Source organism: Schistosoma haematobium, chromosome 4, assembly GCF_000699445.3.
Source record: "Schistosoma haematobium chromosome 4, whole genome shotgun sequence".
Classification (NCBI taxonomy): domain Eukaryota; kingdom Metazoa; phylum Platyhelminthes; class Trematoda; order Strigeidida; family Schistosomatidae; genus Schistosoma; species Schistosoma haematobium.
The window spans coordinates 31,514,336-31,531,250 of NC_067199.1; the positions used below are offsets into that span (position 1 = coordinate 31,514,336).

A 16,915-nucleotide genomic window follows, 5' to 3' on the forward strand; every position below is an offset into this window, starting at 1 on the left:
TAAGTTTATTTATAGAAATTTCCCAGTTATCCAACACAGAAGGATCAAAGAAATAAATTCTTCTTGCCATTAGGATTGTTTACAATTTATGTGATGACAATGTTTAATTGCAATATGTTGTATTACAGTATTTGACACTAAAAATCACATTTACACATTAATAGTTGAATAGTTACATACAATTACCAATATTTTTATACTTTTATGCGTGCACTTTAATAAAATAATACAATATTTATATATGTGATGCATACACTTTGTGATATAGCAAATTTAACCCTTTTTATTATCTTACTAATGTGCTTCAAGTAAGAGGATGATCTTACTATGATCCCTAAAAAGTTTAATAGTTTTTAAATTACTCACCATCTGCTATCTCATTGTGATGAATATTAACTTCATATTACTAGTATATCACGATAGAATTTATAATTTAATGAATAACAAATTCAGTTTTTCAACTTGAATCATACATTCATAGATATCTCTATTTAACGAACATTCATGAAGCTTAAATACTGACGATCAAAACATGTTTATGTTTTATTTATTTATTAATTTTATAAATGATAAATTTTAATTACTATGGAAACATTTGAGTAAAAACTAGTTTAGACAGAGCATATATTTTTTCTTTACATAAGTGCTCATTCAAAAATCATCAGGTTATTAGTTTTAGAACGTTTTAAAATTATTTTTTTAAAAATTTGTTTTTGGACAAACATTTAAAACTTAGATTATAACGGGTTTTTAGGGTGATTTCGTGGTTGATTGAATGTCGTGATTTACTGTTTTATTTCCGTATTATTTTTATTATCTTCAAACTAATAAATTCTAATAAAATGTATGTTGCATGGGATATGTACTCTGTACAGAGCTAAAGAATGTTAGGGTAATACCAGTGAAAACCAGAGGGTAGTAGGCAGAAGTTTGGCTGTGTATAATGATTTTTAAATACTACAGAAACAGTCCAATTGTCAGTTTACTGAAAATTTAAGAGTATTTGAAATCTAACATGTTAGGAAGTTATATATATATATAAAGTGTAACACTATAAGAATTCCAAAACGACCTACCATAATGAATTGATATTAGCAAGATAACCTCCGTAAATTAGGTTGGACTAGAGAGTTACATTCTCCTGGTTTGGGACTTATAAGCTGTGGCCATTGACTCTCTATGTAAGAGAACCAGGTCGTTAAGATCTTGCAACGAGTATCATATAACTGAAATTCTATGTCCAAATGTAGTGGTGTACATTGTTCAACCTCCGCCAGGTACCAGGATAACGCAATCCACAATCAGTTGCATCGGTGAATTAATGTTTTGTTCAAAGTTTGATTGGATTCATAAGTCACAGTTTCGTTATCGTAAGAATATATCGAAATTTTGACACATGTCAGTGATATTTGTTTACTTACTCAATAAACAATCCAATTATTCAATTTTAAGTGACATTACAAAACTGTGATCACATTTCTGCAACTTACTTTCGTCTGACCATAAATATCGATTCACGCTTGATTAAATCGAGTTGGCTCACACGCCTTCTCCAATCTGCTTCACTCTTCCCTTTTCGTTTCATCTCCCTGGTTGCCTGTTCAAATCAATGAGTGAATGAAAGATATATATTCAAAATCCATTCTCATATTTGGCTTATTTAACTCCATCATTCACTAACTCGGATTAGATCGTTAATTATGTATAAGGATAGCCGACATGTGTATTTCGATAACAATCAATCATACTATATTACTGGTGTCAGATACTGAGCCACCAAATACTGTAGATTTGAATTACAAAGCTGTTATCAACTTTACTTATGGAGTTATTTTGTTATAAGAAATTGGGATGGGAAACAGTTCATCAAGATACTTTACGATATCTATTTGCTATTACGGAGAAAAACTCATCGATATAAAGATAGTCAGGTAATTTTTTATTAAACAAATACACCAGACATAATCGTAAGAAGATATCTGAATGTCTTGAAATTTTACTAAAAGTACAAATGGCTTGAGAAAGAAATTAATTATCACATTGTGTTATTAAGTTCTTATATTAGTAAAGAAGATGTGTTTTATCCTTCTGAGAAACCACAAACGTATACTTCATTTAATTAGTAAGAGTAGTAATTTGAAACAAGGCTGAATTTTGAATACGGGTGTAGTTGAGACAGCACTTGAGAGTAGTTATTTAAGCCTTTAGAACTTTGAGCCATATTGACTGTTTCACGCAATTTTACATTCCAATTATGTTTCAGATAATTTACTGAAGTCATGCAACAGGGATCTTAAACAGGTATCCGTAAACAATGTAGTAATTAACACAGTTGTTTATTTGTTCCAATTTACCACAATTCATATCATTATGTCTACATATGAATTTACGAAACTTTGGGAAGAAAATAATAAAATGGGAATCAAAGTTTAAAATAAACAGTTAGTTCTAAAAAAAATTATGTTGTGGAGTTAACCTCAGGATCAAGATTAATGCGAAGAATTAGCGAATTTTTGGTACGAAAGACGGTTTTATATAATTTTATGAATAGTCCTCAATGAACAGACTGAAGTCTTATATTCATGGTGATTTTTTCAGTGGTTGAACTACCAAGGCTGATATGACTCCCCGTGAGAGGTCAGGTAATTTCAGATCTAAAGACGATATTTCAAATCAGAAAGAAGGAAATCACACTACAGAAGTTTTGATGTTGTTTAGTTCACTGAACTAGATGGTTTCATTGCGGAGCATTCCTTGTCGTTCTGAACACCACCAGAGCCCTTGTCATATGAAAGTGAGCCTCTTACTTATTTCGCGAGTAATGAATCGGTTTTTCCTAGTGGTTTGCGGTTGCTTATAATCTTAGGCTTTGTTGTCTTCATTTATCTTTATATTCACATCACCTGTCTTCTTCGGTTGTCTTCCGACAGTGTAATTGCCTGTCCTTTTGTGTATGGGCCGATAGACCTTGTGTTTTCGATGTATCTATTGATTCCTGAATAATGGGTTATATATATATATATATATATATATATATATATATATATATTCAAAGGACTGAAAAATTTGTTTTGGGCTGCTTGTCTTTGTTTCGAAATCCTGGAAATAGAAAGAATATTTATAATAACAAAGTTGCTAGGTTACTGGCAAACGTAGGATACATGAAAAAGAATGAATGAATAAAATAACCTAACTCCTCATTTCTCGTTGCAATTAAACAACCGACTATCTTTCCTAACAACGCCTTTCATATCTTTTGAAAATACTTATTAGTTCACACTAAAATAATATATCCAGTTAACTAAACTCAGCTAATTACCACTTATTTATTCTCTTCATTGATCTCTTATTCTAAATTTCACAATACCCTTGTTTTTGTTGAATAAGATTCTCAAATATTTTAAGGAAGTTTGTACTATACAACGTTATTGCTTATTCATATAACCAAAAAACTCATTTTGACTGAATAAAGGGTAATATATTGAGATATTTCTGAAACATCTTAATTAAAAAAAATTACTTGTCAAAAGCAGATAAGAACTATTATAAAATGATCTAATTATTCTACTGAAATCATTTTCTCACGGAGATAAATGGAGAAATTTATCAGTAATTGCATGAAACAAGAATCCTTAGCTTAGTGATCGAAGCATTTAGGACTGAACTAGTACATCACAGTTTTTAGCACCTGTTCATTAACTTCTGTCCACACAGTATCGCTGTCACTCAGATAAGCTGTATCGCAAAGCAAAATAGATAACCCTTTATTAGTAAATTATCTAAATAATTATGAACTTAGATACTTGTAATTCAACCTGTTGTTGATATTAGAGAATAAATTTGAATCTTTGTTCGCAGATTTACATCCTGTGTGGATTGCCTCAATATAGATATTATGTCACAATATTTTGTAAAATATATGGATCACGTATGGCAGTGGCTTCGAGGTCGCACTTTTTTTCATTTGGAGAAATACCTGTATCTCAGAGTTGATATCCACTATGGAATCATAATCCAATACCTGAGGACTCAGTAGCTAATGAGATAACTCTTTAGGCGTTTGAAGCAAAAGACACTAGGTTCAAATCCCGTAGTGAACGTCAACATTAGGATTCAGAAAAATCTATTCGATAAGTTTGAAAGGGGACACAAATCTCATCCTGAATCCGCTTATTAACCACCTTCCGTCTCTTTTACGTAAGCTTAGGTTCCAAAGAATGATATGCTGACCTCACTGTCCTTTGTTTCTTTCAATTAATACTCTTCACATAGAGGAAAGGTAATGTATTAAATCTGGCCGTAATATATAGAAAATGCATCCATTTTTTGTCTGTTGACCTCTTGATGTCTATCAACATTTTTTAAATTTTTTTTGCTTTCATATTAGATTTCTTTCCTACTGGTTTACTACCAGTGCTTAGAAAGCAAGCACTGAAGTGTAAAGAATATGCTATTTGGCGAAACTGGTATGAAGGTATGTGTCTATATTTATAAAATTCCGTATTCCTATACTAAATATATACCAAGACAGTATTTAATTTAATTTAAATCAAGTTGATTTATAACTGCTATTAAAGCTGATTGATGAAAAATCTATTTCTCAGACTAAAATAGTCTTCTCGGTTTACGAGCAAATAATTATATCTGATCAGAAGTATAAAAGTCTTTATGTGTAAAAAGAAAATTGAAACGTTTCTGGGTAAAATCAGCTACTTTACTTCAAACACTGCCAAGTGCTAAGATGAACAATGATTTTCTTTTTTCCCAATCCTACTTTTTATATACGAAAACTTGATTATGGTTCAACTATATAGAAAACGGTTTGCCCTGTGTAAACTGAATTTAGAGTTGAAATGACGTAAATAAACAAGCAAGCATTAATTTAAACTGTATTTTATGCGTAGTGTTTGTGGGCATTTCACTAGCCTTGAATAACCAAAAAAATTAAAGTTTTCCTAAAGTAAAAACGATCAATTAAGTAATGTTACATGGCTTATAATTAAATACCACGCAAGTTTTCTTTGTCTGAAACCAAATTAAGTTATTTATGAAAACTCGTTCATATGATCTTATAAATTCAGTAATATTGAGGTGCGATCTAATGACAAATAAGTGTTTAATTTATTCGATATTCTGTCAACTTTATCAATATGAACATGAGAATGTGAATCAACAAAACATTGATGATTTTCAACATGTGATAATCATAATCAGTTTATTTATTTAGCTGTCTTTAGGACAATCCTCCTAATCATCACTTTAGGTGACTCTGACATTATATAAATCATTGTAAATGAAGAAAGTAGATTACTTTGGAGTGGACTGTCTCCTTTGTAGTTTTACGAATGGAAAGTTTTTGTAAGCTAACGAAACCCAAATATGGTTTAAAGCCAGTGAATTTCAACTTCAGTCACTTATACCAACAATGAGAGAGTAAACTAAACATCAGCTGTTAATGAATTGTTTACTTTAAGATAAATTAACTGATAAATTTTAGCAGTTGAATTCATAAGTCGATATAAACTATACCACTACTGAAAACTTGATAGCACTGGATGTCTTAGTACGGGACTCCTCAGAAGTGCGCATCCAAAATACTAGGGTGTAACGGCCATCCAGTGCTTCTAGGTTTTCAGCGGTGGTCTAGCTTAGATCGACTCGTGAACTCAACTGTTTAAATATTTTTTATGGTTTTGATATGAACAAATCACTTTGTCATAATTTTATGTTCATGAAATTAAACTTTTCATCAAAGAATCTTGGGAGTCTCATCAGCCTGGGATCTGGTGCGTGACGTAATATCAGGACGAATAAAGAGGATCGACTAGCTTTTGCCAACGTGGGTCATTTGTAGCGTAGGTGAGATATCTATCTACCAACCGAAGGACGGATTTACTGCGCAACAGTTCGTTCCGTCCTACTTTATGGCAGTGAAACGTGGCCGGTAAGAGTAGAGGATATCCGTAGGTTACTAGTATTCGATCATAGGTGTTTTCGAAACATTGCTCGTATATCCTGAGACCATCGAGTAAGTAATACAGTTGTTAGGAAACGAGTACTAGGTAAGGATGGCAAATCAATCGACGAAGTAGTGAAACTTCATCAGTTGAGATGGCTCGGAAATGTGTTACGTATGCCCAACCACCGACTACCCCGAAGTGAGATGTTTTATGGTGTAGTAATAGGTTGGAAGAAAGCTAGGGGTGGCCAGACTACAGCATGGCACAAATTTATGAAGTCACTGACAAGTGGATTGAGCCATGTTGGTAGGTGTAGACTACCTGGTTGGGGACCGCGAGATGATAGCGACCGATGGTTAGTGACCCTGAATGACATGGTTCGAAATCGTTTGCAATGGCGCAAGTGCATCCACTCTTTGTGTTCTCCCAAATTTTAATCTTCTGAATTCTTCATGTCTCTTTCCAAATTTATTTCACTGGATTATACTCTTTAAATAACATCTTCTAACCCTAGTCTTTCCGATTACTGCTTATACTCTTGTCGCCTCTACCACCACGGGATTTGAATCGACAACTACATCTCTGTGCTAATATGGTATGGCAACTTGAATTGATGTACATACGTACGAAGCTCTACGCTGTTGCTGACTGACTGACTGGTATATGAAGTTGCTTATTGTATTGAATATTTAATGTTACCTGTAACTAGGTTTCAAATCTACTTACGAAGAAAATTTCTGATACAAAATTACAATAATAACAACTGAAACTAGTAATTTCAACTAAAGTTAATTTTGTCAGAATGGGCTTTGTGGAGATCTTTAGAAATTTCACTGGCTGAAATCATGAGTCAGTTGAAGCTAGATCACCATGATTCCAACCAGTGAAATTTCTAAAAATCTCCACAAAACCCATTCTGATAATAATAATCACCTGCTCACTAGTGACTGACTTCAGGAGACACTCTTGGAGTTCCAGTGAGAAGTCGTTACCAGTGGAGTTAAACCAGGTCTGTTGTGAGATATCAACTCACTGATTACAATGGTGTAAGGTGGCACAACTTCGTGGATTGGTTGAAGTTAGACATTAACACCGTTGGATGTCGGCTCAGTGGTCTAGTTGGTTAAGCTCCTGGCGCGAGACTGATAGGTCCTAGGTTCGAATCTCGCGGGGTGCGGGATCGTCGATGCGCACTGCTGAGGAGTCCCATACTAGGACGAAACGGCCTTGGAGTGCTTCCAGGTTTTCCATGGTGGCCTAGCTTCAATTGACTCATGATTTCAACCAGTGAAGTTAATTTGTTAACCAAATAAAAATTCTTATCTCTGCTTTGTTATTGTAATAAAAGAAAAACAAATTTTCAACTTTTTCTCTTATATCAATACCAAATTATCATATTTAAGTTGAGAAGTTTAACTGTTCAAACAATGATGTATCGTTTGTCTACTTAATTATCAATAACGTATCAAATTAACTTAATTTCAAATTATGTATAATATTGAAAAGGATTAAGTCAATTTATTTCATTTAAAGGTAAAAAGTCTTTAAATAGTCAGATAATCTAGAAAATCGTATCAGTGAAAATGTACTTTTTACAATAATATTGTCAATTTCATACTAAACTCTTTTTCTTTCTCCTATTTTCTTTTTATCAGATGGTAAATAATATTGAATATGTAAAATTGTTATATAACTAAGATAAGTAGAATATTTTGTCATTATGTATAATACAAACGTATAGCGTTATAGATAAATAGTATATATGACCCATTTTTGTATATATCAATAGATCTAGAAAACCTCTTTATTTTGTACTTATGCTTAAATTTAATTTAGATTGATTTTAGGCAAGAATATTTTTTATACAGTTAGTGTTTTCTCAATACTTTCTTCCCAAATCTAATACTACTTAGATATGTTCCATATAGTATATGCAAATTCATTGTCACCTGATGTATTGAAAAAATAAGAATCAAAATGAATTATTTAAACATCTCAAATTCGTAATGAGAATTATCACATGAATTGTAAAGTAATATGAATAGGGAAACATAAAGTAGATAGCATTATGTGTGTTCTATTTTTAGTAGATGTGAAAGTATACTGTTAGAATAATAGAATTTCATTTGATTTCAGATGAACAGTAATTTAGCAAACGATAGTTAGGAGAATAAAATTCCTAAAAAAAAAAATAAAGAATAATTTGACCTTTATTTGAAATTATTCAATTCACGATATTGCGCGACTGGCCTTCATTGTCTTCAGTGGTTAACTGCCTCACATCAAACATACTTGAACTTCACTGGTGAAGGATGATGGTCAAACAATATCGTGGATTGATTGAAGATAGACATTAACATCGTTGAGTGCTGGCTAAGTGGTCTAGAGGTTAAGCGTTCTTGCACGAAACTGAAGGTCGTGGGTTCGAATATCACGTGCGGGCTCGTTGTTGTGCACTGCTGAGGAGTCTCATACTAGGACGGAACGGCCGTCCAGTGCCTCTAGGTTTTTCCTTTGTGGTCTAACATTAATCCACTTATGATCTCAATCAAAACTCAACTGTCTGCACAACCCTATACTGATATTATTCAATTTTAAAAAATGCAAATATGTTTGCAAAGCCTGAAACATGATAAGGAAAAATAGCAGTTTAGTAAATTTATCAAGAAACTTTATTTTATCGCTGATGGCATTAAAATATTTAATACATATAATTCCATTTATTTAATGCAAATTGTACATTTTTTAAGATTTCTTCCACATCAGATTGACCTGTTGAGACTCATTAAAAACTATAGTTTGAGGTTTACGTACACAATATAATATTACTTCAATCATTATGATTTACCGTTATTTCATAACTTTTACTGAGAAAAGATTTAATATAAATAGGATAAACTACAACAATTTTAGGATTAATTGTGAATCTCATTAGAATAATGAACTTCATAGTCAAGAAAAAAAGTCTGGAAATGCTTGAATTAATCATTTAGTAAAACTATGTCATATCTTATCATTTGACCAAATGATACATACTTTCAATGTATATGTGATCGAAAGATGTGTGACATAATTCGATTATACAGCAATCCTTCTTAAAGTCAAACTCATAAATTACAATCGGGCTGAAAGATGTCCGTTACAGGTTTGGGAACCTAGCTGCTCAGAGGTTATTTTACTACAGTTGTATCTTATATTACATTTCCTAAAGTTCACGGTATGGATGCTCATACTGTTACAGATGCACATATCTAGACTTTGATTTCGACAATCGATATTAACGAGTAGATGTTTAATCTTTAAAGATCAGATGTTAGATATTGTGGATATTTATCGATGTTTGACATTTAACTAAGCTACATCATGTTTTACCCAGCCAACTAGCTATTTAGCGACACATTACGGAGATTTGTTTGTTTATATAAATTCCCTATTTTGTTGACTATCGTTATCATTTAGTTGTCTACGTTCGATTCTTCATCACTTTTCATCAAATTTTTTGTTGTTGCTGCAACCATACTATCAGTTAGTAAAATGAATTACAAACTTAAATACTTACATGTTTGTTAGTATAAATGTTAATGCTAGAAGATGAAATAAAAACAACAAACAATTCTACCAACTAATAATTATCCATTTATTTATTTTAACACATAGATATTGGTACAAGGGGGCACCAGATACATATGCACCACACAAATCTCATTCGATATGTATGAGGGCTGTGGTACTGCCCGGGTGCCCAAACCGAAGCAGGTGGGTTTCTTAGGGGGCCACTCTCTAAGCCTTCGACCTGAATATCTGACCCACAAGGCAGTGGAGCATCGTAAAGAGATGCAGTTCCATGGTAGGCGGTGATCAACAATTGGTTCATACGCCGTTTATTCCTTTAGGATACTGGAGCCCATGTGCACCATTGGTTTGGGATCCGGTTAAAGCGTCAGACATTCGCTTTTCGTCCTCTCATTTTCGTAAACAACACCCCCGCTACGAGAAGGCAGTGAGTAGGACTTCCCTGGCAGAGGCTATATACGCGTGGCCACGTGAGAGCATTTCGAGAGGGAGAGCGGACTCTCCCCACTCTTGGCCGTACCAGGGTATTTGGGGGCAATAATTATCCATAGTTATGAAAAAAAATTTCTTCGTTCTTAATCTATATATTCAAATTATTATTCTTTTCAGGGATAAGGACAAAAAATTTACTTTTTAAGTTATTTGAACGGTTAACATGGATATCATTTAGATTACTCTGTTTAAATACAAACAAAAAAACAAAACAATTTATTTTGATATTATTCTTGCTTTTGGCTTTCATATACATTTTTCATTTTTACTTAGATAAAATTATTTCTCTTGTATTATTATTTTTACTATTATTATTGTTATTTGAATTACTTTGAAAGTCATTCAATTTCAGTAAAACAAAAAGACATTGATGAAAGTGAACTGACCTAATACATTTGTAATTATTTATTATTTTAATAATAAAATATTGTTTAGTCCTCTTGAAAAAAAAACCCAGTGAGTTTAATAAAACTAAAAAAAGGGTAAAATTTATCGGTAGAATAATTTCCATAAACTTTCAAAGAAATAAATTTTTTTTAAAAGTGTTTATTTCAAAACTTCCTCGTTTAACAAATTATCTTATTATTAAAAGATTGCTGTATTGATAAAAACGATATCGTCAACTTGATTATAATTTTTATCGTCAAATGGCATTAACTAGGGACTACTGTTTTATCATTATTTAGGATTCATTATCGATTTGGATAAAAGATTTCATACGCGATTGAACTCAGAATATTCGTGTTTCTTAGCGGATATGATTATTTTGAATAAGTAAGCTAGAAACGAGTAGCTTACAGTTCAATCTTCATTCACTCTGCCACTGTTATACAAAAGCTTTATTAGTGACTGTTTTTGTTTTGATATGGCTCTAAGCAATCATCCACAGCATCATACCGCTTCTTTGAGTATTCATTTCAAAGATATCAACCAGTGAGTAAATAAATACTGATGCATGATGTTTCATAAAGATTATTTCAATTTCATAGTGGTCTTCACTATAAGGCGACACTTGCTGGATGGATGCAGCTGATAAGTCCCGTACTAAAATGAAATATTTATCCAGGACTCTCTAAAATTTTAATTAACTTATCAATGACATCAGTCGATGATGCTAACTACCTCACTATCAGAATGATCTCTACATACCATCTATATTAAAAAAACAGCCATTGTTTTGATGATGAAGATAACGATAATAATACCACTGCTATTCAACGAAATTTTTTTCTGTATACAAAACGTTACGTTGATTATTAAGGTAAGTTATCCAATTATAAAGTACACTTTATTACATGTCGAATCTTTAGGACGAAATCCATCTCAAAATAATAATGAGTAAACTAAGTGTATATGAATTAGTAAATTCTCTCCTTGTTTTACAACAAAATAATTCTGACTAAACAAATATAACTGTTCGTATATGCAGCAACAATAAAAACGCAAATGACTGTTTTCTTTTGTTGACAGTGAAACAATATATTTATGTAAACCATGATTTTACAACTTTTATCTATCATAATATGCTATGCTAATCAATAAACAGTGCATTAAGTATTTTTCAAGTATTTGATTATTTGATAAATATAATTCTCAAGACGTATTTAAATAATATTTGGATTATACTCTTAAATCACTTTTTACCAAGTAAATCAGCTGATTTTTCTTTATCATTACACTTGTCTATTGACTATTTAGCTTTTCAACGTCTCTAAAAGTTATGATCCACTTCCTTTCTCTCTTTTACTTTTCAGAATTTGATTAGATTTCGATGAAATCTATTTCACTTAAATTCATTTGTATTGGCTGTTTTAATCTTCTCAATGCAAAAGCTAGCAACTATCTAAACTTTGTAGCTAAGTGGATAATGTGATAACGTTTAGAGCGAATGGTACTAGGTTCAAGTCCCGAAGTGGACATCAACAGGCACATTCAGTTGACGAGTCCCCAATAAGACGAAGCACAAGTCCTGGATTCTACTGCTAGCTACCATCTAACACTGCCTATTTCACTGTGCTTAGATTTAACTTAGTCTAGGGCCACATATATATTAGTTTTCTTTTAATTTCTCTTCCTAATAAGATTAAAGTTATCAATTTTTTTTACTTATGGCATTTTTGTATGGCATCATAAAAAATTAACTCTGGGCTATACCATTCTCAGTGTATAGGCGGTATTCATTGAAATACATGATGATCAGAATTTATGCATCAGTGTTTTACCATAATAATAATCTTAAAGTTATACTTTTGTGTAAATGAACAAACATTAGCTCTCGGCTATAAAGATATGAACTTTTATGCTGTAATCTATTAAGAATTTAAAATCTGAATTGTAAAACGGTTTGTAAATTACATTATGGACTGAATTTAGGTAAACAACCAATGGAACAAGAAAGTTCCAATATGGAACTCATCAGTACCTTGCAATATAACCGCTGTTGTAATAAAACCGTCCTAGCATTAAGCTCGAAAGTTTCTATTTTAAATCTAATCAACTCGTAATACTATAAGTCCACTGTCGACTGGCATCAACAGGTTATCTCTTCGAGATTATGCTTGTTTTTCATTGATGAATTATAGAATATTCTTCAGTTATTTTTGAAAATCTTCTAGAACGTCCATGCAACTTCTTATCAGTTAAATCATGAAAATGAGATTATAACATAACGTATCATAATGCTAAAGTTTTGTGTCATCGAAACTTGATTGAAACCTTAAATAAATCGTTAACTGTACATTTTTGTTAGGTGATTAAGGATACTTGACAGGAAATTCTGGATTTCGTTTTCATTCTAGTTAAAATACGTTCTCATGATAAACCTGAAATCTTGTATGAATCTTGTGGAAGTTCAACTCGGATCACTCAGCTTCCGATTTCGAGGTACTCAATCAGTATTTGATCTCATATAAGACCAAGATATTTAATTTTATAGGCTAGGGTAAATATTTATAAACAATGATCAAAATTTGTTTATATTTGTCTTCCACTGAAAAACTGCAAGCGTTTCTGTATTTTACGTTATAACAGGTATAATACACGGTATTTTCTGATACCATTGTGAATTAAAACTTTTTTATCCTTGTTTTACTAAAAAGATGTTATCCAGTTCAGTTTATTTCTATTTCTCTTGTTATTTTTTAAATAGAACATCAAATGTTCGAGTGTATATTGAAGAAAAATGACGAGAACACAATTTCTGTAACAGGTGATAACTATAATTTACAAGATACCTCAGAGACTACATTTTCCAATAATGTAGTTTCTCATGAAACATGTGATCACTTAAATCATAATTCATTATATTCAATTTACAATATATATGTTCAAAGAAATACAGTCAATACTTCTGACACGCAATCATCATTTTGTCCTCGTAATATTGATAAATGTCAAAACTGTTGTATTACAATGAATTTACAGCGGTTATGGGGCTCCAAAGCATTTCTAATTATAACTGACATAAATTCAATCATTGAATTAATTACTTATATGACGAAATTATTTGTTAATGATGAACAAACTTGGATGTATATTTTATCGTTGATACAAAATGAAATAAAAGCATCAGGTAAGCTATGTATTTGTATATTAATAAAAGTGTGTGATATTTGTTTAAATTTTTCGTTGTAACTAATATGACATAATCATCTATGTTGTGCCGTCGTCCGGGCCTGATCTAGATATATTGGCTACCTATATTCGACCCCAGATCAGCTACTTGAATAAAGAGATCGAGATAGAGTATTATTATTTAGCAAAACCGAATAGAGAACAAACGTACATCCACTCGTAAAAAAGCACTTTTATGTCTTAAAAATTGGAGACATTCTTTTGAGTATCCGTTACATCTTGGGCGGTTATGTGTTCTCATCTTTTGGTCTATGTCTGATTGACTCACGGTATCACAATCATTATTGAATATTTTCTTATTGTATTACGAATTGTTTGTAGTTGTTATTGTAACCTAGTAATCTCCAACTCGTCAGCTTAATAATGTTTCTACGTGTTGATACATTAGATTCTATCCGTAATGAAGTCACGCGTATATGATATTATAAAATCAGAAACTGTGACGGAACAGATTTCTATCTTAATCTTTTTAAGTTTAATGGTTCTAAATTATGTATCAATTAATGATGAAGATTATTCTCATATCTAGATTCTTTTCTCCTGAAGTATCACATCATTTGAAATACATAAATACTTGTTACTAACCATTTCTTTTTGAATTTTTAATAAATAACTAGAAGTTTGGTCATTAAGAAAAGGTAATCTTTCAAGACAGCGTGCGAAAAACAATGAACAAGTCACTGTGGGTGTAATTCAATGATTTTAAGTGATTCGAATGTCACTCTTACTTTTACGTACCTGTTACTTATATGTATAGATTTTGTTAAATACTAGTTACAGTTTTGAATGCAAAAATATACTTAGGAATATATCCTTTACTGACACAGTTTTATCATAACAAGCTATTTTGTTAAACTTGTAAAAATTTCGCATTGTGCATTTTCGGAATTGTTTGTTTTTAATGATTCCATAGTAAGAAGTTTAAACTTTGAACGTGCTGTATAGTTGAAGGTTGACTTTGTGGCTAAATTCAATGGCTTTATTTAACTCGTAGTAGGTACGAATGTCGCTCTTCAACTTTCGATTTAGGGTTGCTTAGTAGCTCTTGCAAAAAATGTAGCTTTGGATCGAGTACTTGTTAAACTGGATCTAATCACCCAAAGTTTTCCATCAATTTTAACATTTTGATAAGAAAAAGTGAATATATAATATAATAAAAACGTAATTTTGGAATTAGTTTATCACAAAAGGCGAGGAACACCCGCTCTATCTTTTCATAATATGAGTACAGTTTATATTCTTCTGTCTGAATTCCTCAGTGTATGAAATTTACAGTTTGAAACTGTTCGATAGTTGTATTCTCTAAACATATTTTCAACTTAACTTTTATTATATTGCTTTAGACTGAACATTACAGTAAACGAATATTGCGTAGATGTTCATTTCCTTGTAGATACTACAAGTATAGAAAATAGAACTTATTACTGTCAGGTAGTCCACAAAGTTAAGATGTTTCGAAAATTGTTTTAAAAATCTTTGTAAGCCCGAATCGATTTGAAGCAGTCCTTATGACTAAAACGAGAGTGAACTGGAGAAGCTTTCTGCCTCCGGTAAAAGAGATCAAAGCGAGGTCATAATTATTATATATAATTTACACAGGTATAAACTGCAGATGACAGGGTGATTTTTAAAAGTGTGGAATCATACAGATCAAAGAATAATGAGAGAATAAAGGATAGAGAAACATTTTTCAGTCAAATTTCAATCTAGAGTAATAAATTGATAATGCTAACTAAATAACGCTACGGTGTTTGACAAGATCTTAGAGTAAACATCTTTCTTTTTTTGCAAAGCATAAAAATCTCAGTGAATGTTAATCATATAATAAAACTGAATTTAATTATTTATCGTTCAGTTGCTATTCAGTAGACGTCATTTAGTCTAAACTGCTTATCCTTTAAGATGAAACAAATAACACAAATCGATTATAGGCGGCCTGCTTGAGCATCTGGGCTACCTGTTCCTGTCATCTAGACATTTCAACAAGTTATCTATTTTTGTTTGTTTTAATATATCATTATGTCTATTAATCGCATAACTTATCCTGGTGCATTTCCGAAAAGTGTACAACCTTTCGTTGTCAAAGTTACAAAAAGCCCAATAAGAGATAATGTGGTCGCTGGCAATATGTAGAGAAAAGAATATACATTATTCAGATATTCATTTACTGAACTGCTAACATCTAACTGGCGATCACTCAATATTTATCGTCAGGGTCGACCAAGAAGTAAGAAACGGAAACTTGTTGAAATACTTTGTGTTGAGAATACTATATTGTACCAAAAATATGATATTGAATAAAGCCAAGAATAATAATAATAATAAATTCTTTCAAACAATATCTTTAGTCATTAGTAATATCTATATTATTAGAAGTTTATGGATACAACCCAGTTTTATTTATAGACTTAAAATAGGTTGATTATATTATTGAATTCAACTTCCTCATAAATCTATTCTTTTAAATATTGTTTATATTCACTAAATTCAATAAATTATTTATTAGGAAAAATGAAAACAACCTATTAATTTCTATATACAAAATAATATATAGAACTTACTGATCAACAAATTTTTCCAATTTTTTTTAGTTTTATTTGTTGCTCATAATCTATTTTGTGGACAAAAATAAGTTGAATAAACTAAATTCTATAAATACGTGGTGATAAAAGCAAAAAAAAAACATTTTCTACCTCTTTTTTTTGGGAGGAGGGATGTAAATATGATTTTTATTTAATTGGAATAAAACAAATAAATTAGGTGTGGAATGAAGCAAATAAGAAGAAAATAATTAGTGGTGCAGATTTTTCTAAGTTTAGAATTTAATTTTGTATAGAACATAAAGAATGATTTATTTTTCGAGGATTCATTCAAAGCTTCCTTTGGAAATAACTTGATAATATTTTCCAGTTTTATATTCTTTATTAAAAAAAACTTGGTTTTTTTAATTTTTCGGACGACTGAGCTTAAACATATATACCGTTGGATGACGGCTTACTTTGTCTAGAGTTTAAGGGTTTGTGCTCGAGACCAAAGGTTCTGTATTTGATTCCTGTGTGTTGTTGAGGAGTCCTTTACTAAATCGTATCCCTGCCTACTGCTTACAGGTTTTTTAGTGATTGTTTAACTTAGATCAGTTCATGATGTCAAAGAAAACTATAGATTTGGTTCAGTAAGATTGTATTCGTCACATATTCTGATAATCTTGTTCATACGGCTAACAGTATAAAATTAGACTTGATTTAAAAATTTTCAAA

The 16,915-nt window shown here is 31.3% G+C and overlaps 1 protein-coding gene across 1 annotated transcript in view; it reads left to right on the forward strand.

Annotated features, from left to right (window-relative positions):
• Positions 1 to 16,915, forward strand: part of MS3_00007857 (uncharacterized protein) — a 73,946-nt gene that overhangs the window by 14,377 nt on the left and 42,654 nt on the right. The window contains exons 4-5 of the mRNA XM_051216205.1: positions 4,388 to 4,474; positions 13,174 to 13,596. Of these exons, the coding sequence (XP_051066771.1) occupies positions 4,388 to 4,474; positions 13,174 to 13,596 (510 nt within the window). The remainder of the gene's footprint in view (positions 1 to 4,387; positions 4,475 to 13,173; positions 13,597 to 16,915) is intronic.